Source organism: Fringilla coelebs (assembly GCF_963513975.1).
Source record: "Fringilla coelebs genome assembly, chromosome: 9".
Lineage (NCBI taxonomy): Eukaryota > Metazoa > Chordata > Aves > Passeriformes > Fringillidae > Fringilla > Fringilla coelebs.
In genome coordinates this window covers 10,729,042-10,752,323 of record NC_140067.1, presented here as the reverse complement: position 1 = coordinate 10,752,323, position 23,282 = coordinate 10,729,042, and the positions used below count along the sequence as shown (strand labels likewise).

The window sequence follows — 23,282 nt, the reverse complement described above, 5'->3', positions numbered from 1 at the left end:
GGTCTGTGTCATTGCTGGTTTCTTCCCAGTGTTATAACTGAGCCGCATCATCATTTTCCACGCATTCGTCCTGACAGCAGCCATGTGAGAACAGCAGGTTAGTTTTACAGAGGAAGGTGAGGCACAGTTGTGCCTTTGTACATGTGACAGGGAAGGTTAAAGGCAGGGATTTAAACCTGAATTTCACAATTTCCAGGCTTAGGAACTGATTTCGGTGTGATCTGTTCATTCCGGTGTCAGTAATTTATTAATATTCATTGAGGCCAGGCACCTAAATAAGATTGCCTATGCCTATTGTATGTCCTTATCCAGTTCACCTTATATTGCAAACTGTAATTTTTTTGTTCACAGAGGAGTCTGCTTCCAATCTTAATTTAGCTCAAGTCATAAAAGCTTTCGGATAAAAATATAAGCTTCCCTCTCCTACAACACAAGTCTTATTTTTGGCTGCCCCTCTATTTAGAGTAGTGAGAACTTGTACCATGAGGACAGAGATTTTTTCTTCAAAATCTCTCACAGCAGGTGGGTGTTCATAGAACACTTAATTGTAGACATGTTCAAGAATACATTTTTCCTCAAACCCCTGTGTGACCCTTTGGAAAATGGCGTCTACAAGAACAGACGGAGCATTATGTTGCCAGTCTGAATTAAAATTTCTGAATGAGGAATATTTGATGTGGGTGCTAAATCCTGAAAATACATCCAGATTCCATATCATTTTCCCATTTATTTTAAGAAAATGATGGGTCTGAAATTAAACAAGTTAACATTTGTGTATATTATTACAAGGAAGCATATTTTATGTGACAATTGTGTGTTTAATGTGTATCAAAATGCAAGCATCTGTGCTAATTACCCAGGACCCAGCATTATTTTTCAAGGATCTGACTAGTATTCAAGGCAGGTAATGCAGATTGTATGTTACTCCTCAAAGACCATGGTTCACATAAAACACATCTTACCTGGAAGGCTATACCTCTGTCCTCAGCCTTGAAGGAAATCTGACAAGGGACACTTTTCTCCCTGGGAGAGTCCTTTGGGTTCACTGAGAAGCTGCGCAGCCTAAAAACAGCACATGTGCTGAAGTGACTCTGAATCTGGTAAAGAAAAGAAAACCTGGAAAAGGGAACTGAAATTTTACTCTTCTGCTGCACATGTTTGGTAGGGCAGATTTTAAAACAGGTGCTGAGATGGTTTTCTGATTTGTAAGAGTTGTTTCACAACAAATTTTCCAGAATAGCAGGGAGCAACAGTGATTTTATATATAACAGGTCAGGGAGGCATCTTCATGGCTGTGCCTGGCTCTGAAGTATCCTGCAGGAAATGTGTCAGTGGCTCTCCAGGAAACCTGAGGTTCTGTCTTTGAGGGCTTCAGGTTCCCCTCCCAAACCCATCACACTGTTTTGCAGGGAAGGGCAGACAGCAACCATATTGGTTAGAGCATACCTGACTGTCTCTGGCTTTCTTTGCACGTTCTTGCTGACCTTTTAGAATATAATTCAAAGGAGCTTTTCTTTTGAACCCTTCACCCACCCAGCTCAGGACACTGCATGAGTTTTTTGCTGTTTTTCTAGGATAGCTCAGTAGAGTAGTGTGTACCTAAATCTCTGCAAGCATCTCGTCCATGCCATGAGGCCCTCTTTGGGATTCACTTTAAAGGATTATCCACAAATCTGTGCTTGCTCGTCAAGTGGCTTTTTCAGCACTACCAAAGGTGGAAGGAAAGTCCTTTTCTTCTGAAACGTTGTTTTTTGATTTTAATTTCTCAATGGAGAGCATGTCTGAGCAAGTTGTTATTTTTCTGCCCCCAGCCAAATAAGATGAAGTCAGTTTCTTACAAGAGAAAAAAATACTCTTATTTTTTACAGTCTTCCTCCTCAGAACTGTGTTGTTCCCATAAGCTTTCTAGAATAATTTCGTTTTGAGCAAAGACAAACAGAGAAAATTTCATCCAAGAAGGTGAAAGTTTTCCCGTTCTCCTGCCTGAAGCTTGTGAGGAAATAGAAATGAGAGCAGTGACTTCTATTCCGGGTGTAATAGGAACTTGGTTTTGAAGTGAGGAGTAAGAATTAGTTCAGAGTGGGAGGCCTGAAAGTGCTCTGGGTATCTGTCACCGAGCAGAGAGGCCAGGGAGAGAAAGGCTGGAGTAGTTTGGGCTTAGGGGAGCTGTGCCAGTCTGGAGTTGTTACTCTGTGTGATGGAGTAAGTGAAGGTGGGTGTGATGGGCACCCAGCCAGCCGGTGCCTCTCCCTGCTGTCATCCAAGACTTGCTCAGGAGGTTCTCTCAAGCTGGTAGTTCAGAGATTTGTCTTTGAAACACAATGGGTCTTTTTCCTTTCCCCCCACCCCTTAAGCCTTCAACAGAAAATCTTCAGATTTGGTCCGTAGGTTATCAGGGAGCAGGCAGGTTTTCTCTGCAAAAGACACTTGGGTTCCTTGTATTTGTGTGTAGCATGTTTGAGTGACAAACAGTTAAATTAAAACTTCATACATGCGTAATCTTCTGTGGACACTCTGCTCATTTTGAATTTAAGGAGGGGGAAAGGACAACATGTAGGTTATTCTGTATTTTCAGTGCATCCTTATTTTTTTCTGACTGTGTTTCTAGGACTGCCCTAAGAGTGCAAATGCTCAAAATGGGCTACAAAAGACAGCTTGAACCATGATCTGGCCCTCTCCCCAGTGTTGCCCCTTGTAGGTAACTAGTGATTGTCTCACGGCAGCTTCCTCTAGGCAGTAGAGTTAGAGAGATGTTGGTTGGAGGGGGGATGTGGAGGTTATCTAGTCCACTGAACATGCATTTCTCACAGATACCAGGAGTTTAGTGGATGCTGTGTTGTGCTTGTGTTAGCTCTTACTGGGATGAATTTTGGGATTTGCTGTTACCAATCAGTATAAAAAATATACTTATGCCCAACTATTGTCCTGGGGCCAGGACTCAGGATTATAGGTTTGCTTAATTAGTACTTTCCTTCCATTTCAAAATTTCAGGGCGTAGAAATGTTTAAAATGCCTTTGTAGAAATACCTTTCCTGAGACTGAGAATTTGGTTTATATACAGGTGTGCTTCTGTGACCAGTCTTGGAGGATTTAGATTGTTTCCAGAAATCAGTCAAATGTTCAGGGGAAAAAGGTTCATTGCAACAGTGTAAAATCAAGGCAGCAGGTTTTTTTAGCTTTTGCTGCAAGTGAATGTTCAGTTTCCTTTTGTTCTGGTTTTAATAGTATTGATCTTTTTTAAAAGTACAAAAGTAAAGTAAGTCCTCAGTGTATGTGCTGGGGAGTAAGCTTAAAGTCAGAGATATAATTGCATTGTATTCTTCAAGGACAAAAGTTTTTGGATTCTGCTGTATTTGCCATTTGAAAAAAATTACACTACTTTACTAAGATCACAGAGTAAATAACAGAAAATCAGAAAACCAAATCAGCTGCTGAAGTGCAATACAAGGCATCAGCTCAGCACACTGCATAGCAAAACAGTCAATCACAATGCCATCACTAGCAGCCTGAATGGTAAATTAACATTTCTCTGGAATAGATGAGAGGTGAATAAACAGAGATATATGTAAATACAAACTAAGTAGAAATAGACATGATTATAGATGAGTAAATATGTGGAATCAGCATCAGTTAAGCAAGCAGAGTTAATAATTGCTTGCTGCTCATGTCAGGACAATGTGCCAAAGCCTTTAGACAGCAGCCATCATGTCTTAAAAGGCATTTTCTGGAGTTTGAGCACAGTCCTGGGGACTCTACACCAAGGATAGCTAAATTCAATGCACTTTTGTGAGGAATTTCTGTGGGGAGGCCAGGTCTGTGATGCTCCTTCAGAGAAGCTTGTTGAGGACAGAACATGTGGATCCGCTTGTGCGCAGGCAGTGCTGGCCATGCTGGATCCACCATCCACCAGGGCTTTTGGAAATCAGGCTGAGCCAGCAGCAGCAGCAGCAGAGCTCCAGCTCTGCCCTGCAGTGTTTCAGCTGTGAGCCCAGATGGGCCGGGGCTGGGGCTGGCGTGTCCCCACGTGGGGCTCGGTGGGGCACAGCCCGTGTGGAGGTTGCGGGTTTGGGAGGGTTCTGCTGTCCTGCTGCCTCTGCAGTGGCTGACTGCCAGCCCCTCTGCTGTGCGTGGCCTCCACTGCTGGGTGTCTCTCCAGGTGGTGATGACTGGTCTGCCCTCATCCCTCACTCTGAGGCCGGTGGGTTGACCTCAGCCAGCTGCAGGCTGCCAGGAAATACCTGCTTCACCGCCAGGAAACACCTGCTTCACCATCAGGAAATACCTGCTTCACCGTCAGGAAATACCTGCTTCACCGTCAGGAAATACCTGCTTCACCGCCAGGAAATACCTGCTTCACCGCCAGGAAATACCTGCTTCACCCTGCTGTCTCCATGGGCTGCGGGGGAATACCTGCTCAGGCACTTCATGCCCCTCTGGCTTGGTGCTGACAGGGCTGTTTGTCACTTCTTCCCTCATTCCTCACACCTGTGAGGTGTTCTGCCTTCTCTTAACCCGTTACCACAGAGGCACCGCCATGACAGGCCTGGCTGTGCCGTGCTGTGGGGCCATGGTAGGACTGTGTCCAGCACAGGGCAGCCCTGGCCTCTCCTCACAAAGACTGACTTGCAGCACGCCCCAGCACCCCTCACAGGCAGTGCTGCCATGTGGGAGAAGCAAGAAGCATCCTGGGCCTTTGGCAGTCTCCCTGGCCTTGGTGCAAGGCAGAGCCTGGCCTCTGGATTTTGTCAAAAGCAGGGAGGATTGAAGTAGTTCACTTGGTTGGGTGGCTGTGCGTGTTGTCACACTGTGCCACACTGCCAGGACAGGGCTCAGCAGAAGCAGTTAATGTGGGCTAAACCAGAAGGTGGAACTAGGGTTCAGGAGGTGCCACAGTGTCAGCCAAGTCTCCAAGGGACTGCAGTTCAGGGGTGAAATGTGCTCCACGGTAGCTGAGAGAAAGGTGCTGTCTCCTGAGCTCTGCCTCATCCTGCCCCGAGCCAGTGCTCTCCATGCCCTGCTTGGAAAAGAAGAAAAAAGCATCTTTGTGCCAGGTTAGGAGCCCAGGTCTGTTCCACAGAGGCTTTGATGACTCTGGGGCTCCTTGTAGGGTTCAGAAGCCAGTGTCTGGAGGCAGGGAGGGGCAGTGAGGGGGATGGGGAGCAGGGAACTGATCCCTGCACTCTTCAGTCGCTGCCAGTGCCTGCCTGGTTCAGCTGTAACTGCAACTGCACCCATAGAATTTAAATCTCTCATATATTAGAAAAATACATTTAAAAACTGTTGTCTTTGTGATGGCTGAATTTGTATCCCTCCTAGATCAGGGAAATTCAGCCCTCAGTTTGTCTAGAGGTCAAAGCACCTGGGGTCATGCGCCTCTCCTTCAAGGACACAGTCATGAATGTGTCTGGAATGTGAAGGCGTGGAACCTCCAGCAGCTCTGCTGGGGTCATTTTGTTTGTTATCTTAGGGTTGAACAGGTTTCTTCTTTTACTCAGGCTCCTTTCTACATGCCAGCAGCTGTCTCTGACCTGTTTATAGGTCAGGTTCATCTTTGAGGTGGTTGATCAGAGCTGTATTTGAAACATGGCCGTAGTGTGACCTGTGTGTGGAATGGCATCCTGGATGGACTCTGTTAACTCTCCCGTGGAGTTCAATGTTTTAGTGCTTTATAGGAATATGGGATCATCAGATGCTTCTCATGAGGACAAAGCAATGTTTCAAGATGATCCTCAGATCACATAGTGCAAAATTCTCCCATACAGCAAGTACAGAAGAATAATATGGTCATTCAACCTGGATGCACAGTTTTATCCATCTGAATCTGTTATGTAAATATCAAAGACACAGCTCTATTTTCATGAGATTTTTAATTGATTATTTGAATGTTATATGATACTTTCTTTTTTTTTCATTTTTGCCAAGTCTTTAATTTCTGAATGCTATTTTGGTTTCTTTGCTGACTTTCATTTCTAGTGATTAGTTTCTTAACAAGCATAGGCTAGCCTCTGCAGGTTTCCAGATACTTAAACTGTAGGATTTTTATGTCAGTCCACATTTAAAATGAAACTAAAGGTTGTTATTTGTATACTTAAAACTGTATCTCTTAATTTTTATGGATGTGTTAACAGCTTTCAGTTAAACTAATGTCAAGATACGGTACATTTCATAGGTTTGGTGTGTCAGCTGTTCTGTAATTTCCAGTGCTATGAGCATGGTATAAATCTGCAAAAATCCATTTATTAAAAAATAAAGTGTAAAATGGTTCCAAATTGTCATATACCTGAATGAATGCCCAGGGGGCAGGGGGGAGCCTTCTATTGCCCTCATTTATAGGCAAGCCAGATGGACTTTATTCATTTCAGGAGCAAAAGGTACTCAAGCAGAAACTGTCCTTGTCATGCTGCAGTCTGCAATGAATTTGTGTGGCTGAGGCCATTCAACCTGGATTTGTAGTAAGAGCACCAGTCATCTTATAATTTAGATTAACATGACACATTCCATGCTTATCTGATGTTATGTCCTCATGGGGGTGATTTGGTTATTTTTCCAGGCAAGCCAACGTTTATGAAGGCTCCTGAAGATCAGATTGGGATTTCTGGAGGAGTGGCCTCTTTTGTGTGTCAGGCAACAGGAGAGCCCAAACCTCGTATCACGTGGATGAAGAAGGGGAAGAAAGTCAGTTCTCAGCGGTTTGAGGTAATTACCAAAAGGAAAAAAAAAAAAACCAAACCAAAAACGGCAACAAAACAAAACCAAAAAAACCAAACCCGAAAATTTGGTGATCAGTCTAATCCTCACAGGTCTTAATTGCACAGTAATCATCACTGCAACATGGGTATCTCTTCATCACTACAATACAGAGTGTAAAGCTTTAGTGTAAAGCAAGTTTCTTTCCCTGCAGCAATGCAATCTGTAGAGCAGGTGGTGTCCTTTGAGCATGATGCTGGAAACACACCAACAGGACATCCTCCTTCAGATGGGAGACTGGGGCTTACAGAGAGTTGGATGGCAGATAAGAGCTGGGTCTAGCACTATTTTTCTCTTTTCATTGTCAGAATTTATAAGGCAGCTCTTTGACCCGCAATCCCCAGTTGAATTCAAAAGTGAGATACCAAAACACTACTGGAAATCTTTCTAAGTGATGGCTACTGCCATCCCTCCCACAAAGGTACTTGGAAGGGGAATGGTGAAGGGTTAATTGACATCCCTGTGAGCTTAAGTAGGAGAGAAGGGAGGGGAGAAGAGTGGGTATCAGAAACATCTTTGAAAAGGGGTCCAGTTTGGTTTATGTTTTACATAGCAAATGCATTTTCACTGACTTTCTCCACCTTTTTCTCCGCTTTCCTTTTTGGTGTTGGGCTCCCTTCTCTAAAACTGCCCTTGCAAATGTGACCCTTCTACAATTCTGCTGCCTTTCCTCTAATCCCCCGTCTTTGATGTTTTTGCTTTCCTGACTGGAGCACAAGATGACTTTACTGCCCAGAATGGATTGATTCAATTCACCAATTTTAATCATGAATTCATATGTGAGCAGAAAACCTTGATTAAAGTAATCAATTTTAATCTTGTTTTACATTGTTATTTTTCCCTGGTAAAGGTTTTGTTGTATAGTAACTATTTAAACATTCTAATTCATAAGTAGATACAGCCTTTATAGTGAATTTGGTGCTTGGTGTGGCTTACCAGTGGGCTGTGCCATATGATATGCATTTATATGAGCAACTTGAAACCGTTGTTCACATCGGTTTGGAAGCATAGCTTGTGTCAGGAGATAGTGATTCTTTTTTTCCTAAGTAACTATTAATTTTACTTCATTATTAGTCTTAATTAGGGAAAATTTGGAAGTTTTAATGGAGGAAAGAACCAAATCTGATGTACACATGCTAAGTTGTGACACAGAAGAGAGGTATCCACTGTTAGCAAATTAGCAACATTTTGGCCTCAGCATCTGTCTGGCCTTTAGTAGTTTTAGCTCTGTTCCTATCACACAGTGTTTGTTCAAAGGATAGTGAGGGCAAAAGAGATTTCTGCTGTTTCATCTCTTAGCTTTTTAGTCCTTATCACTGAAGTGAATTAATCTCTGTAGCTGACTTTGTCTTGTTTTAAAATTTAGCAGTAGCTCTGCCCTTTGTAAAGATTTAATATATTGTCACAGTTTCATGTTTAAATTAAAGATAAGTGTTTTTAAAAAATTAATTCTTTAAAGTGTATTATGGTGATATTAATATTTCTCTTTCTTTACCTGACTGTATTAGGGGTTTCTTCTTGAAACAGAAGGGCTATTCCTTCCAGCATGAGGAGTAACAGATTTTTTTGTGGTCTTGGTTACCTTTTGATTTCTTCCTATTTCTCCTGTCGCTGCAGTCTTGTGGTGCATTGTTTCCTCCTTCCTGTTCTCTCTCTTTTGATCTTTACACTGTGGGAAGTGCTCCTAAACAGGCCCTTGAAAATAGGGTGGAAGTTTTGCATGGGGATAGCAGCCCTAGGTTGACATCCATGTCTGCAGCGAAGGATCCTTTAAGGCTCTTCATCTCCCTCTCAGTTCCCAAGGGACAGGAGTGGGTGGCATCTGCCTTTCCCTCATGCTGTCACTGTCTGCACATCAGGTAGTATCTCCAACTTTTGCTGTACTCTGTAATACGAGAGGGGTGAGTTTGTCATTAATAGTGGCTTGCGGCTGTGCCTTCACAGTCTTGCTCTTATGAAATAGCATATAGTGATCCAGCTGCAAACTAATAAATACCTTTTTCTTCCATGTATAAGTCAGAGTAATGCATTTTGCAGCTTAGCAGGATGGATGGAAAGACAATTATTTATTAAAGACTTAATTTATTTATGCTGGGAAAGGAAGTGTAATTACATCATTGTTGATTATGCCAGAGTTGCAAAGTACCCAGTGCTAAGGAACATTAAAACCCCTCACTCTGCTGGAGTTAGCATGTGCTGTAGGTGCTCGAGGTTTTATTCAAGTTTTGTTACTGTTTCCCTGTAATCCCACAGGACTATATCATTCTCCTCTTCCATCAAGGTGAAAGTTGGCACTAAATTGTTACCAGTGATTAGTAAAATCATTAGTGCAAATATGGCTCAGATGTTTTAAATCATCAGATTCACATCTTTATTACCAGGTTGATAATTTGTCAACCTTAATTGATCCATAAAGAACCTCATTGGATCTTCATTTGTTCTGGCTTCCTCAGAGGGCAACTACGTTCTTGACAGTGAAATTTTTGTGCTACTGCCTTTGGAACACTTAACTCACTGCATGGTATTTTAGGGCTTACAGGACTTGTTTTGGTTTCTGTTCTTCAACCCCTAGATTGTTTTGACTTTCAGTGTTTGTTGCAGAAGATAGCAGTAATGAAGTGCTTTCTTTTCCTTTTCAAAGGTTATCGAGTTCGATGATGGATCGGGATCAGTTCTGCGGATACAGCCCCTGCGTGTCCATCGAGATGAGGCCATCTATGAGTGCACAGCCACCAACAGTGTGGGGGAGATAAACACCAGTGCCAAGTTAACAGTGTTAGAAGGTAAGGGGGAAGTTTTTGCATTCCTTAAGTGGCAGGAGACATGGCTTTGGCAGCTACATGTTGATGTGCTGCATTTAAATGGCGTGGTGATATTCTAGCTTGATTGGGTAAAGCTGTGTTTTTCCTGCAGCAGTTGCTATAATTTCTCCTTTAATAGAACATCATATTTTTGAGACAATCATGGAAGAATTGCAGATTCTGAGCTGTCTTTAGCATGTTTTTGTTGTCTGATTGAGAGGTGTCATTTCTGACTGGGAGGGCTATCTACAGAGACATTTGTATACTTTTCTCATCTATTACTTTCATATAATATCCATCTTCAGGGTATCTAAGTATTGTATCTGACAATCAGAAACTTAATCTATGCTGCTGCACCTTCTGGATTTAATCAGCACATAGAGTTTCAGGTTACTCTTCAGGTTTTTAATGTGATGTGAAATTTAGTTGTGTTTATTTTTCACTGTACTCACAACTTTTGATTCTGTCTCTCCTGTTACAGAATAGATTTTCCTCCTTGTCTGCTATACGAGCAGGTTTTATTTTGCTTGCTATGTTGTTTCTGCTAAACCTTTGTGGAAGAACAGTTTATTAGATATAAACAGGCTTGTGAACACTTGATTTTTTAAAATATTAAATTGTCAGAATTATTTTCTGCTTTTAAGGAAAGATGGGATTTTTCCAGCATATAAATGTGTTCTATCATTTGTTTATATATAGGAATTTGTAAATGTCCTGAGATGTTAAAAATCTGGGGCATTTGGTTGAATGGATTTTTACCCCTTGCATTATTACCCCTTACAAGCAGGAAGAGGCTTAGGCAAATTGCTTGTGGGTTATAGATTGATGTAGAAACTTGTAAGTAATGAAAAAACTAGACTGGAAAGTGTTTTTATTGTAGGATTTTGAATCAGAGGAGAGTGGTTATCCCAGTGGTGAGTGTGCCAGCCACACATGACAAGTTGCCTATTGTTCCTTGTTCTCCCATCCCCATTTATAGCATAGAGGTAATCATATTTTCCTTTCTGCTCTGTGACAAAGAATACATTAAACAACTGTAATGTGCTCAGGCACCGTGGTGATGGGAATCATAGAAATCGTTCAATACCTGATGTGATTGTGTATCTTGTTTCTGGAGGTGGGGCATCCTAAAGATCAGCTTGCTCTCCAGTAATAGTATTATTAAGAATAGGGTAACAAGTGCTATAGACTTGAAAATTATTGGGGGACAAAAATCACATTCTCTTTGTTACTTCTTGCCTTTGCAGCAGTGTATGTGAGTGCATAAAGCTCAGTGGAGCTCTTTCAGCAGTTTATGTGCAGATCTGCATTTAAATGCTTCCTGCAACTGGATTTTTGTGATACTGGATGCTTGAATACCACTCTTCCATGCACATTCCTGTTCCCTTCGGTTGTAGTTGCCTTTATATATCTTGGATATGTATGCACATGCACACACGCGCTAATAATTTATTTGCTCTGTGTTAAGTGTTCAAAGGCCCACAGAGACATGCCTTGCATCAAGGAGCACAACAGTATTTCTTAGCTCCATGGTGCTCCTGCTGATTTCCTGATGAGGTAAAGCTTGCAGACCACCACATAAATAGGGAATGTTAGGAAACGCCACAGACAGGAAAAGACATGCAGGCACACAGTTTAACAGCTGCAGAAGCAAAAGTCAGTGGCAGTCAAGCACTGAGCCTGCTTTTCTGTTTGGAAAATTTGTTTAATTGGGAGTAATGATAGTTGAACATGATCCCATCAGGTCAAAAACGATCTGCAGGCTGGGGGGGCTGTGTTTTCCACTCAAACTGAAGAGTATCGACCCCTTGCTGGGCACTCTTGTAATGGGCAAAATTAAGAAACATTTGCTGCCTAACAATTTGTATGTGCTCATGCATATAGAGTTGTGAGCTTGACTGCGAGGATGAAGAGCTACATGTGCCTTTTATGTTGGCTTAACTGACAAAGAAGATGGGTTCTGTTATGATGGATTTGTATTTAAGAAAATATGTTTTACATTTCCCTTTTCCAAGACTTTTCTACAGACAGCTCTGTAATTTTTCAGTCATATTATCTTATTTTTCTGCGTTGCCTGATAGCGATTATAATGTTTCTGCATTTTGTGAATAAGAATTTTTTAAAGTTACTATTAATATTCCTTTGCTTACACTTTGGCAAGTAGATATTGCCCTGATTGTGGTTGTTTACTCTCAATGGCTTCAAAAAAAATAGTGTTAAGTGCCCAAGTTCTCTGTTATGCCATCACTTTTCTAACATTAATTTTGTAGAGGTATTTGAAAATTACACATTTCATGTGGAACCCTTGGCACTCTCAAGACTGTCAACTAGGACTGGATTTTTCCCTTTGCTTTTGGGGTTAAAATAATTTCCGTAATTGGTCTCAGATGGCAGTTTGAATGATACAGACATTCTGCACTTCCTTTCAAGAATTTGACTAATGCAGTGGTCCCTGGTGCATGACAAAGCTTATCATAGACGTCCTCGTGGTTACATGCTGCTAAATACACAGCATGTATTGATTTTTACATTAAAAATCCTTTATAACAATAAGTTTTAATGCTCCTTCTTAAAATTTGCCTTTAGAACATAGGCCTTAACATTAAATCCAGAAGTCACAGTGAGGGTTTAGCAGGCTCCTTACTAGATGTCTTTGTAGCTAACTAAGCTGGAGCTTTATTTTATTTAGATTTTTGCGATGTTTTACAGATCAGAAGCAGGTTATCCTTCTAATTGCCAACTTATTTCATTCTGAGTGTTAAGAGAGAAGCATGAGTCCAGTCTTCCTGGGGAATCAGGAACTCTCACATAAGTGAATCTCTTTTAACAATTTGGTTCCCTACTGCCCTTTTATTCTTTGCTTCCATGTCTCTCATTTTTCCCTTCTAACTGCAGATCCTGTTGTGACCAAACTACGTATTCTTGGTGTAACTGGAAATTATTTCTCCTGTTGATAGTAGAAGAAATAGACATGCGTATACCTTCTCTTCTCATTTCTCCTGGGTAGCTGATAAGCTGAATTATGTATGAGTCATATTGAACATTTCTATCTTTTTTCCAATTATGACCTGAAGCAGCACAGAAGTATGTTTCTGCTTGGCAGAGGAGGAAGGCAGTGCAGGGAGGGGGAAGGCTAGAATCAATAAGCTGAGACACATTCTCAAGAAAAGCCTCAGGGACAGTTAGTGGCACTAACAAATTAATAAATATATTATTCAGTGGTAATGTTGAGAATTACAGAACATTTTAAATCGGGAGGTTATATGAAATATAAGTAGGAAGGATGCCAGTGTGCAAGAATGTAGCAACAAGCTGATGGCAGGAGTGCAGAAGTCCATGATGTCCTTCCGTGAGACGGCTTGTATGCTCTGCATTGCAGCTGTGTTGGGAAAGGTGATGGTAACAGTGTTTGTCTCTGATTGCCTGTTCACCAAAGGATGCCTTCAGTCAGTTTTCCAGCAGTTTCCACCCAATGGGAAGATAAGGAAAAGCAGTGGGAAAAAAGGTCTTCAAGGGGCAGGGAGAAGTATGTTGATTCTTTGGGAGAAAAAGGTAGCTCAAATACAAAGTATGTTACCAGTCCCTTCTCCCAGGGCTTTCCAAATGGGACATTCAGTTTTGATTTCCAGAACTGGAAAACCAGTTAATTGCAATGGTCCTTTAATGCTTTACAAGCAGTCTTTTTTTCACTCCCTTGTAATCCGGAGCATACAGTCATATCCAAGTGACACTAAATATATTCAGTTTCATTTCCCTTTGTTTTTAAGTAGGTTAAATGAAAATACCATCTCCAATTTCCATTCTAGATCTATGCAAATCCCCTATGCCTCTGTCCCAGACTCCTAATCATGTGGCATGTAGTTCTTTGCCTGGAGAGTGCTGCTGGGCTCCACAGGAGAGCAGCTCCTGCTAAAGAGGACAGACAGAAGAACCAAGGAAGTTCTTGCACAGTGGGTTTCAGTTTCAAGGTAACCTGGCAGGTTAAGTTTTGCTGGCTGGCTTTGTGCTGACGGAAGTCGAAGAAGTTTAGGAGCATTTCACTGCAGCCCTGGTGTTTTACTGTGAACAGGAACATCCTCATGGTATCAACATTTTGCTCAGCACAAATCTAAAACACAGCTCAATACAAGCTACTAGAAAGGAAATTAAGTCTATCCCAGCCAAAACTAGCACACCTAGAAAGTTTCTGAGTGCAGGAGTTGTCCTGGGGTGGCAAGCACTTCTAGCATAACATAATTTGCTGTTTACTGAACCATGTCATGAGCTTAATTTCTTTCACCATCTGCCAGCTGCATTCCAGTTCCTGGGGTTACCCTGTTTGAAATGCTGTAAATGGTAAACATTTGACTGTTACAAATGATTTCTGCAGAGAGCTAGATCTCGGAAGGCCTGAACCAATATGCCCTTTTTGTAAACATCCATCCAAAAGTGATTTTTGTCATTGGAATAGTAAACAGAAGTTAGCTATGTTTAATCCTTGTTTATGTTTGGTTAGTTACAAAAGGATCAGTTGAATCACTGTACTTTGGCTTCATTGCTTTTACATCTTTTTGCCAGGAAGAATTTCTTGCAATTTGTTGTAAAATTGAAACAATTACAGAGTGGAAATTGAATCTGTTTGCATGACTGTGTAAATGAATTAAAGCTCCCTGTGCTCTGCTGCTCCTGGGATTGGTAGTATTCTTTTCATGTCTCTGGTCAAGAGAGGACAGGTCTTTCTTCTACATGTTTAATGTTAATTAACTGTTCCAACATCCTTTGGTCTCTCCCTGGGAAGAAAGACTGCTGTGATCCTACTGCAGAAGTCCTACTCCTGTTCTTAGCCCTGGACACAGGCAATCCCAATAGCCCTTCCTGTAGGAGGCAGGCAGTTCATGGACCTCTGCAAGTATGGCTTTGCCAAGAGCTCCAGCACAGTGAGACTCCACGGGCTTCTCTGCTTAGGGAAGTGTCCTAACATGCAGTGATGCACAGAGAAATGAAGAAGCCTGAGTCTGTCTGCTTTTCATTGGGTCTTGGCATGTCCCATGCTTGTTAAAAAGAGAAACACTAAGCCAGCTACTTGTGGTGGCCTCACTGCAAAGTTCAGGTTGTCACCTAAAAGCATCTAAATCTGAGCTCATGTGGGCTTGTGCTGTTGAGGTGTAAACAGTGTTCACAAGGAAAGAGTGCATTGTGCTGCTTGACAGCAGGTTGCCAGTGTTGGTTGGGTCAGTCCAGGAGCCCTGTCATCATGCTGACAACTCCAGTTATTTCCCTGGCACTGACCAGTGTGGCTAAAAGGAAACTCCAAGGGGAAAGAGGTGGTCTCTTAGTTCCACTGAGTACAGAAGATTGAGGAGAATTTGTGATCAGTTTCAATTAGACCAAGAAAATTTACAGAGGCTGTTTTACTTGTATCACCATTACAAGCCATGCTGCCAAAACCTAGACTGCCGTAGTATCTGAGAAGGTGTTTCAGCTACTTAAGTTTTGGTATCTATAGAGCACCTATCATTTTAATCCAGGTGTGGAACTCCTGGTTCTGTGTAAATTGTATTTATTTGCTGTTAAATATTGGATTCAGTAACAACATTAGTCCCACTCTTATAGTTTATTTTAATAATATTTAATAAGAAAGACTTTCTTGGCTGTGAGTGAAAGACAAAGAAGTAATTTTCTTAGGTGAAGAAAAGTTTTAACTGTTGTTGGTCTCTCCTTCAAACAGGAGAGTCAGCAGATCTTTAGAATGTATCAGACCCAAATGCCATAATTTCCATTTCTTATCTCTGTTTAAATGATTAACTAATGGCACATAACCGTGTAATGTATCCGTGATAGCAAGTTCCCTCAGAAGACTGCCATGCTCTAAGGTTAACATCCAGGTTCATTCCACAAGTTTATGAAGCAAGAAATACAACCTTTGAAAAGTTTTATATGAAATATCACATTGTTAATGCCAAGCTGAACCCTTTGGAGCTGTGCACTCCCATAAAACCCTGTGTCTGAATAGGTACTGACCTCTTAATCTTGAGAACGTTTTTCTTTTGCAGCAAATGGCTGTTTCTGCATATTGCCTCTCAAATGAGGGCCTAGGAGATGACATCTGTAACGGGATGGGATGTTGTCACATTCTTAGCAGCAAGTTTAGTGGTATTGTAATGCCCAAAAGCAGCACCTGAGATTTGGTAAGGACTTTCCAGATAAAAACAAGTGAACTTTAAATGTCAAACAAACAAGAATAGGAGTATATTCTGCACAATTCTGCAAAAGCTGTAACTCAGGGTTTATATTGTCAAGTAGCTTGAAGTTGTAATTGTGTGGTTATATCCTCTAAAAGACTTCTGAGAGCTTCTTATGTCTCACATAATTGATTTATTCCAAGTTTATTTAACAGTTTGTAAGTTCTGACTTTGGTACTGGAAATGATGTTCTGCTAAGAAATTCTGTTGCCAGTAGTTGTTGTCCCCATTTTATTTGCTCCATTTCTGAAGTCTCTCATGAAGATATTCAGAAATGTGCATGTTTATTCAGAGCCTTGTGGCAACCCACTGCTATCCTCTGTCTGTTATGAAAATGAATAATTGAGTTTTGGGCATTATTTTCTCTTTTTTCTTGGGCTTAGGGTGTCGAGACAAGTTGCTTCTCACTCTGAGCTTACCTTAGAGCTTACCTTAGAGCTTCTTGGGAGATTGTCATGAAAAGTGTCAGGCTGTTCTAGTGCTGCTCTGCTGTCAAAACCTTCAGCCTATTCCAATGGGTAAATGAGGCACAAGCAGATTAGCTGAACTCTCTCGCAGGGATGTGCTCATGCAGGCAAGGTTTCTGTCTTGCTGGAGAGGTGTCCCTGTGGGTTGCCATCTCCCAGCTGAGGCCAGGGATGGCCAGATGACTGCTTCTGCCTCTCTGTTCCAGTTTGAAATCAGACAGGTTAGATTAAATTGTCTGTGGTTTAAGCTAATCTGTTTTGACTCTCTGTTGGAACAGATCATCGGTCCCAGCTGGGAGGCAGCAACCACCAGTGCTGCCGTTCATGTCCCTGCAGAAAGGCTGGCATTCCCATGTGCCCCGACCCCCCATGGCCACAACCATGTCTGGAAAGCTTTGACAGCACTGGGATTTTGATGGTGTCAGTAGGCAGTAAAACCAGGGGGGGAAACGTGCCACAGGCCTAGGCTAAAAAGAGTGGTGGTCTGAAAACAGCAGGAGAATGGAGCAGCAAAGTGAAGGCTGCCAAGGAGGAGGTGGGTGTCCTGTAAAGTTCTTGTACTAGATATTATGGAGGAAGAAAAGGCAAAAATAACATAGGTATAATTAAAATATTGTAAATCTCGAACCAGATTATTTTGTTGGCAAAATGAGTGTTTAGATCCTAGTTAACCAGAAAGGGGCCAGCTAAGCTCCCCTTGCTGTAAAATCCTTGCATGAGTTTCATGGGGGACAGTCTTCTTTTTGATTCTCCTGGCCTCAGTGCTTTCTCCTATTCTGCATCTGTTCCTATTTGATTTCAGGAACTTTTCTGAGCATATTCTACTAGGGATGTGCACACAAGGAGTCTTGCAAAGGCCTTTTCAAAAGCACTGCTGAATTGATGAATTTTGGAGGTAGACGTTTGAATGGACTCTAGGATCACAGCTGTTTTTTGATTCAGTTGGTCACTGGCTAGCATAATTTCTCTGCATTTATCTGATTCTCCTCCCCTCTCCCTCTCCTTCCCCCATGTTTCCAAGCAATATGTGCCAGCCTTACAGCAAAAATTCTAATTATTTCTTATCTTTCATACTATTCCTGTCACTTAAGGTGATTGGCTCTTGTGACTTGATTTTTTTGACTGTCATCTTTATTTACAGCATCTCCACAGCACTGTCAATTTAAGCCCCACCTTTTGTGCAAAGGCTGCTAATGAATCTCATAATTTCAAAAATAATCTTCGAGGGGCTTGTTGATAGGGACCATTATTGCACAACTAATAAAAAAATAGCTAACAAGAGAGTGGAGTTGATTAGGTGACAGTGAGCCCTGATTTGGCTCTCCAAATGTTTATTTGGTAATAACTAGTCTGAGGATGGACCCGGTGACTCTCGGATGATAAAATTATTTTGGAGGACTGGAAGCCAGAAGAAAATACTTTTATTAATGAATTGTGTATGCAGCATTCTAGAAGTCTTTCAGAGAAGGAGAAAAAAGACATGAAACCCCATAATTATAAATTAATCATTTACTCATTGTAAAAGGCATTTAATGGAAATTTATTTAATTCATTTAGAACAGGCAAACGAGAACTTAATTCCTTTAGATAATTTGTGTAACTGTAAACCTTGTCAGAATAACCCGCACGCATTTCTTGTCAGATTCAACATCTACTGGTGACCATTGGAAACGAAAATTAATAGGTCTTTATCATTAGATGTTTCAAAAGACCTTTCTTACAGCTGGATCTCTTTCAAGATGCCTTGTTCTGAGAGCATCTGTGGCAACCTGTTATTGACAGATGTGCTCTCCATAGCTGGTGTGTCAGTCCTGCTGCTCTCTCCTGCTGACTAATAAAGTTTGTTGCTGGTGTGTATTTGTAGAGTCTTTGAAGTCTGTTAAGTTGTGGAATAGTCTTCTGAAAGAAGTAGTAACTCATTGCTTAACTACTGGAAATTAATCAGAAATGCTGCTTGATAATGCCACGTGGATTATCTGCTTTTCTTCCAAGGAAAAATGGAAGGGCAAGAGCAAGGTATCTGGAAAGCCTTTCTAAAGCATTCACTATTTTTGCACAATTATCTTTCATGTCTACTCATAACCAAGAGACTGCCCACAGCTTAGTGACCTGTTTACTGGCATGCCATGGCTTACACAATCACTTAAGATGGTGATCTTCTGTACCTTCTTGTGCAAAAGTGGGAGAATATATCCCCTTGATAAAACAGGAGAAGTAAGTTCTTAAATGAAAAACAGAGATTGGAGAGTACAGAATGTGGTAACTGTGACTGTGGGGAATGCAGTGCTTACTGCTACAAAAGCAAAAATTCTGCGTGCAAGGAAGGTTCCATCCAGCCCTCTTAGTTTTGGTGTCTTATCTTCTTCCTCTCACAAAAAAAATAGTCACAGCCCCAATTAAGTCATTCCTGGAAAAATCAACATTTTAAAATGTGAGCCAGAAAAGTGTGACAGTGGAATATAAGTATATGTTAATAAATCTGTAGCAACAACAGCTGTTCAGAAGAGAGCATGTCCTTGTAGTGAGTACATGTGTTTCTTACTATACCTGTGGAAGAGAGCATTCAACAAGTATTTTAACTTTGTCTCCTGTAGACAAAGGAAAATCACATAACTACTGCTGATGGGCTGCCTTTTGGTCTGTCTGAGTTGCAACACAAAGCCGGTTTTGCACTGAAGATCTGTAATATTGATCATTCCAACAGCTGGTTTCTATGTATGATGCTTATTCACAAGTCCCACAAGTAGGTTGTCCTTATGATCTCTTGTGGGTCTTGTGTTGTTTATATACAGTATGATGTCAGGAAGGCTCTATAGTTGTGATGCTTATTAAAATGCAGTGCCCAGATAATGAGCAAAAGGAATAATTTGCCCTAATTTTGGATGCAGGAAGTAATTAATGTGAACATTTGTTTTTCATTTTAACTCGAGCTGCTAGTGACTAAAGTATGTTTGGTATCAAGCATGATAACCTAAAATATATGCATTCTACATGCTGTCTTAGAAGCCCAGTCTTGTAGTAGAAAAATACCACCTTCCCCATAGACTTTTCTAACAGCTGTTTATTCTTGTGGTTATTTCAGTTGGATAATAAAGTAAGTGACTCTTTCTGGCACTCCCACCTGCTCAGATTCTTTCTGCCCAGAGCTCTGGAATAGCTGTTTCAAATCCTTTATCCTAAGGAAACCAGCAGGTGTGAGGTATAATAAGATCTGTCTTTTCAAGATTATCTGGTGCCTTGATGAGGTAGGTTGGATGTTGCAATGGGAAAACACTGCAATGTATTCATCTGTCGTGCTAATCCTGTGCTCTGTTCCTTCAATCCTTTTATCACAAGGGTCCAGCACGGATGAAACCTTTCCAGGTTCTTGAGTGTTAGAGTTGAGTGGAGAAGTCTAAATAGCAATCAGAGCTATAACTTCTTCCAGCTGTAGTGTGCAAATGTTCACTGTTGTGTTGCTGTTCCAAGGGGGAGCTGGGGAAAATTTCCTTGTGGTAAAAGTGCCTGTCAGCGCAGGATGCAGAATGCTTTAAGGAAAACTGGCTGCACAAAGTGCTTGAGGCAGTAGAACTGGTATTATGATATTTTAGCTTTGATACTACTGGAAGGGTGTTGGAAATATTAACCTGTTGGAGACCATAAGAACACAGAGCCTTGCTTTTTGGTGCTACAACTCCAAAATGGTGTTTTGTTTACAAGCAAGGCAATATTGGAATTTATTTTTCTGTATTTCTTTGGTTTAGACATTTCCACAATTGGTCCCAGTGAGGAGAAAGTCCTTGGAGAGAGAACAGAAGTGATAAATATAGTGATGAAAAATGCATAAGCTGCACACGGGGTGGTACTAACAAAAGCTGCTGCAGGGGAAGGTAATGAATTGGGGAATGCACAGTCCAAGGTGACAAGGCATCCAGTATAAAGAAGGTCAGGAGCTGGAACAGAATCAGCCTTCTAAAGAGAGCCTGTATCTCCTTCACTTTTGAGTCCTAGGAGGGAGAGTAGTGCATGCCAGCAGTGCTACAATTCATGGAAGTGCCTTCCAGATGGAGCTCCACTCTGAATGTGTGACAAACAAGCCAAGCTAAGCAGAGCTGCTTGTTCCCTGGAGCCTGGCTGGAAGGGAGACAAGAGTCCAGCTGAACCCCTGGCAGGTATTAATGCACTGAAAGCCTACATATGGTAGAGATTAAAATGGTTTACCTGGACGAGTGAGGAGGTCAGCAGGGAAAGCCTTTGCTTGCATGGACCTTGCTTTGTAAGAAGATGGGGTGCTGTTATTTGTCTCCTGTTAATTTGGACTGAAGTTTTCTGTAAGAATATCACTGATGTGAAACCTATCTGGATTATGCATGTCATCAACAAACTCAGCATTGAAGTTGTTGAATGGATTGAGGCCAGGGGGAAACTCAGTGTGTATTCTTTGCAAATAAATTTTTTGGTTGCTTGATTTGGACATGCATTTGTCCCTTCAAAAAATAGCATTGCAGAGAGTCTTAGCTGATGCTTTGCCTGCAGGAGTAATCTGGCCTTGTAGAAAAAACAGCAGTTGTTTTGCCTAGAGGTGGTAAGCTCAGTCAGAGTCCACCTGATTGGCATGTAGTGCACATCCCAGCATTGTAACTTCTGCTGCCATGTGTTCCTGGTCCTGAGGAAGTTGAGCAGTATCCAGACTTGAATTTAGCAAACATGAATGAAATCTTTATCCTTTGCAGTAGGACTTTCAAAAGGGAGGAAAAAATAAAAGGGTTCTGGAGGATTCGTGTTTTTGCTAATTAGACACTAAAAATTATAGAAGTACTAAAAAAAATAATAAAATAAACCTTTAGCTCTTGCCCCAGGCATGAATTTACTAGCTTTAGTTTGTTGTGCAGTTCGGTTCATTGATCTTGTCACAATTGATGATTCATTAAGTTGTGACTACTGTAGAAATTACAATGCACAGATGTAGCTGAACTGCACATCTGTGTGTTCCCAATGTGTTAATGATTTAAAAATGCACTTTCTCTCTGGCCATCCACTGTGCTTCAAGTGCCAACTGACACTGTGTATTACTGAGCCATTTGTTGTGGTTGGCAGAGGGAAAGTCTTTTGGTTCTCCTTGTACTTTTTTTGTGACTTCTCTCCATATTTCAGATAGCTGAATTTGATTTTCCCAGCAACCCTGACCTTGCAGAATGCAAGTTGATGCCTGTCCCTTTGCAGGCTGACACTTTTTTCAGTGTCACCTCCTTTCTCCTGGTGTTTGCCTGCAGCATTTGGGGTTTTTTGTGGGCCGAATCATGGGGAATACGTCAAACTCAAAAGCAGGATTTCCTAGTTTACTTACTTCCCAAGATTCTGAATTTTAATTTTTGAAGTTCGTGTGAGGTGTTGTTGGCTTTTGAGAAGACCTGAAAAACTTTCAGTGTATTGACTTAAAGGCTGACTGGCCCAGCAATTCAAGAATGTGTGGCAACCATAAAATGTCTTAATTGTTAAACCTAGCCCTAGCCTCTTCCCCTAATTCAAACCAGTATTCAGACTGGCCCTTATTAGAGACTTGCATTTGATAAAAGCAGAAATCTGGCGTTGTCTGTCTAATGGAGTGTGGCTTTGCATTGATGAGGCAAGCTGTACCCAGTATTAAATCATAGGAAGGTTATGGCTGTGTAGTTAATGCATTTTCTTGTGGTTACATTCTGTCTCTAACACCACTTGCCAGTGCAGCCAAACCCATAAGACTCCTCTTGCTTCAGACCTTTCAGGGAGTACCCAGGGAGAGCAGACTGCATCTGTTCAAGCACGTAGCAGCCAATGTGTGTGGCTCTGTGTCCACTTCAGTTTATCACAGGCTCTGGGGTGGAAGGGCCCGTGTCTGGTATCTCTTACTCACATCCTCTTCGGTTCAGCCGTGCAGGCATTTCTTAAAGGCAGATTAAAGGATGTCTTTAAGAAATTATGTACTATACCATCCAAAAAAAGTGCAAAGCAACTCTAAGTCCAGCACTAACTGGTCAGTGTACTCCAATAATTGATATATAATTCCATTGCTGAAACTGTATAATCTCAACTCCAATCCAAGCCATTTGTCTCTTCCTGAGGTTATAAACCCTCTTCTCTGCCCTGTGTCTCTGAGATCCCTTTTTCCACATAGGCTTCTGTAAACCCTCTTCAACAGGCTGAACATTTGAGCTCATTAAGCCCCTGTTGTTTGGCTTATTTTCTAGCACCTGGCTTCCTTTTTAGATCATCTTGAAATTCTCTGTGCTGTTTTTGTGCTTTTCTAAAAGTACATGCATTGCAATTCGCACTGTATTTTGCTGCTATAAGAAACACCTGCAATGATTGAAACTGAAAGTTAGTCTATCCCATCTTTTTTTTTTTTTTGGCCTGGAGTCAATTGTGACAGTTCCTTCAAGTACATGCTTCTCTGGCCTCTACTGATGTGTACTGTTTACTTCAGGCATTTCTGAACTAAAGGCATTGGGTTTAGTCAAACTAATGAAAGAAGAATCTAGTTATGCTTTGAACTTTAACTTCTGGCGTGCATATAATATTGCATATAGCAAGATGTTTCCCAGCTTCACTGTATGGTCTGTAAATGAGACAATGTTATTGTCTGATATCATTTATGCCCAGCAGTCTTGGTACTAGAAGGGACTGTGGGTTGTTGTTATTATTATTAGAAGGGACTGTTATTATTATTAGAAGGGACTGTATTTAATTGCTCTCTTTGCATACATGCTTGTGTCTTCATGGAGAAAAGTGCTGATATATTTAGTTGTGATTTAACCTATGTTGTTTGCAACAGCAAAATTCTGTGTCCTCATGTGGTAGAAGCAGGGCTTGGCAGTGCTGTGGAGTAGCTTTTCCTTATCTGGCACAGTATTGAATATTGTGAGCCCTTTCAATTGCAATCTTCCAGGACTCCTTCCATCTTGCAGGTTGAGCATATGGTTTTGCTCATTCCTGTGGCAACTGAGTACACATCTGGAAGACTCCAGGAACCCTTTTTGTCCAGGTGATTCAGTGTCCAGGGTCAGACTAGACAAAAGATGAACAAGTTC

General features: G+C 41.4%; 1 protein-coding gene across 1 annotated transcript in view; it reads left to right on the top strand.

Annotated features, from left to right (window-relative positions):
* Positions 1–23,282, top strand: part of PTPRF (protein tyrosine phosphatase receptor type F) — a gene marked incomplete at both ends in the record, with an annotated part of 243,257 nt that overhangs the window by 44,439 nt on the left and 175,536 nt on the right. Inside the window, 2 exons of the mRNA XM_084211481.1 lie at positions 6,551–6,696; positions 9,389–9,530. Coding sequence (XP_084067607.1) covers positions 6,551–6,696; positions 9,389–9,530 — 288 coding nt within the window. The remainder of the gene's footprint in view (positions 1–6,550; positions 6,697–9,388; positions 9,531–23,282) is intronic.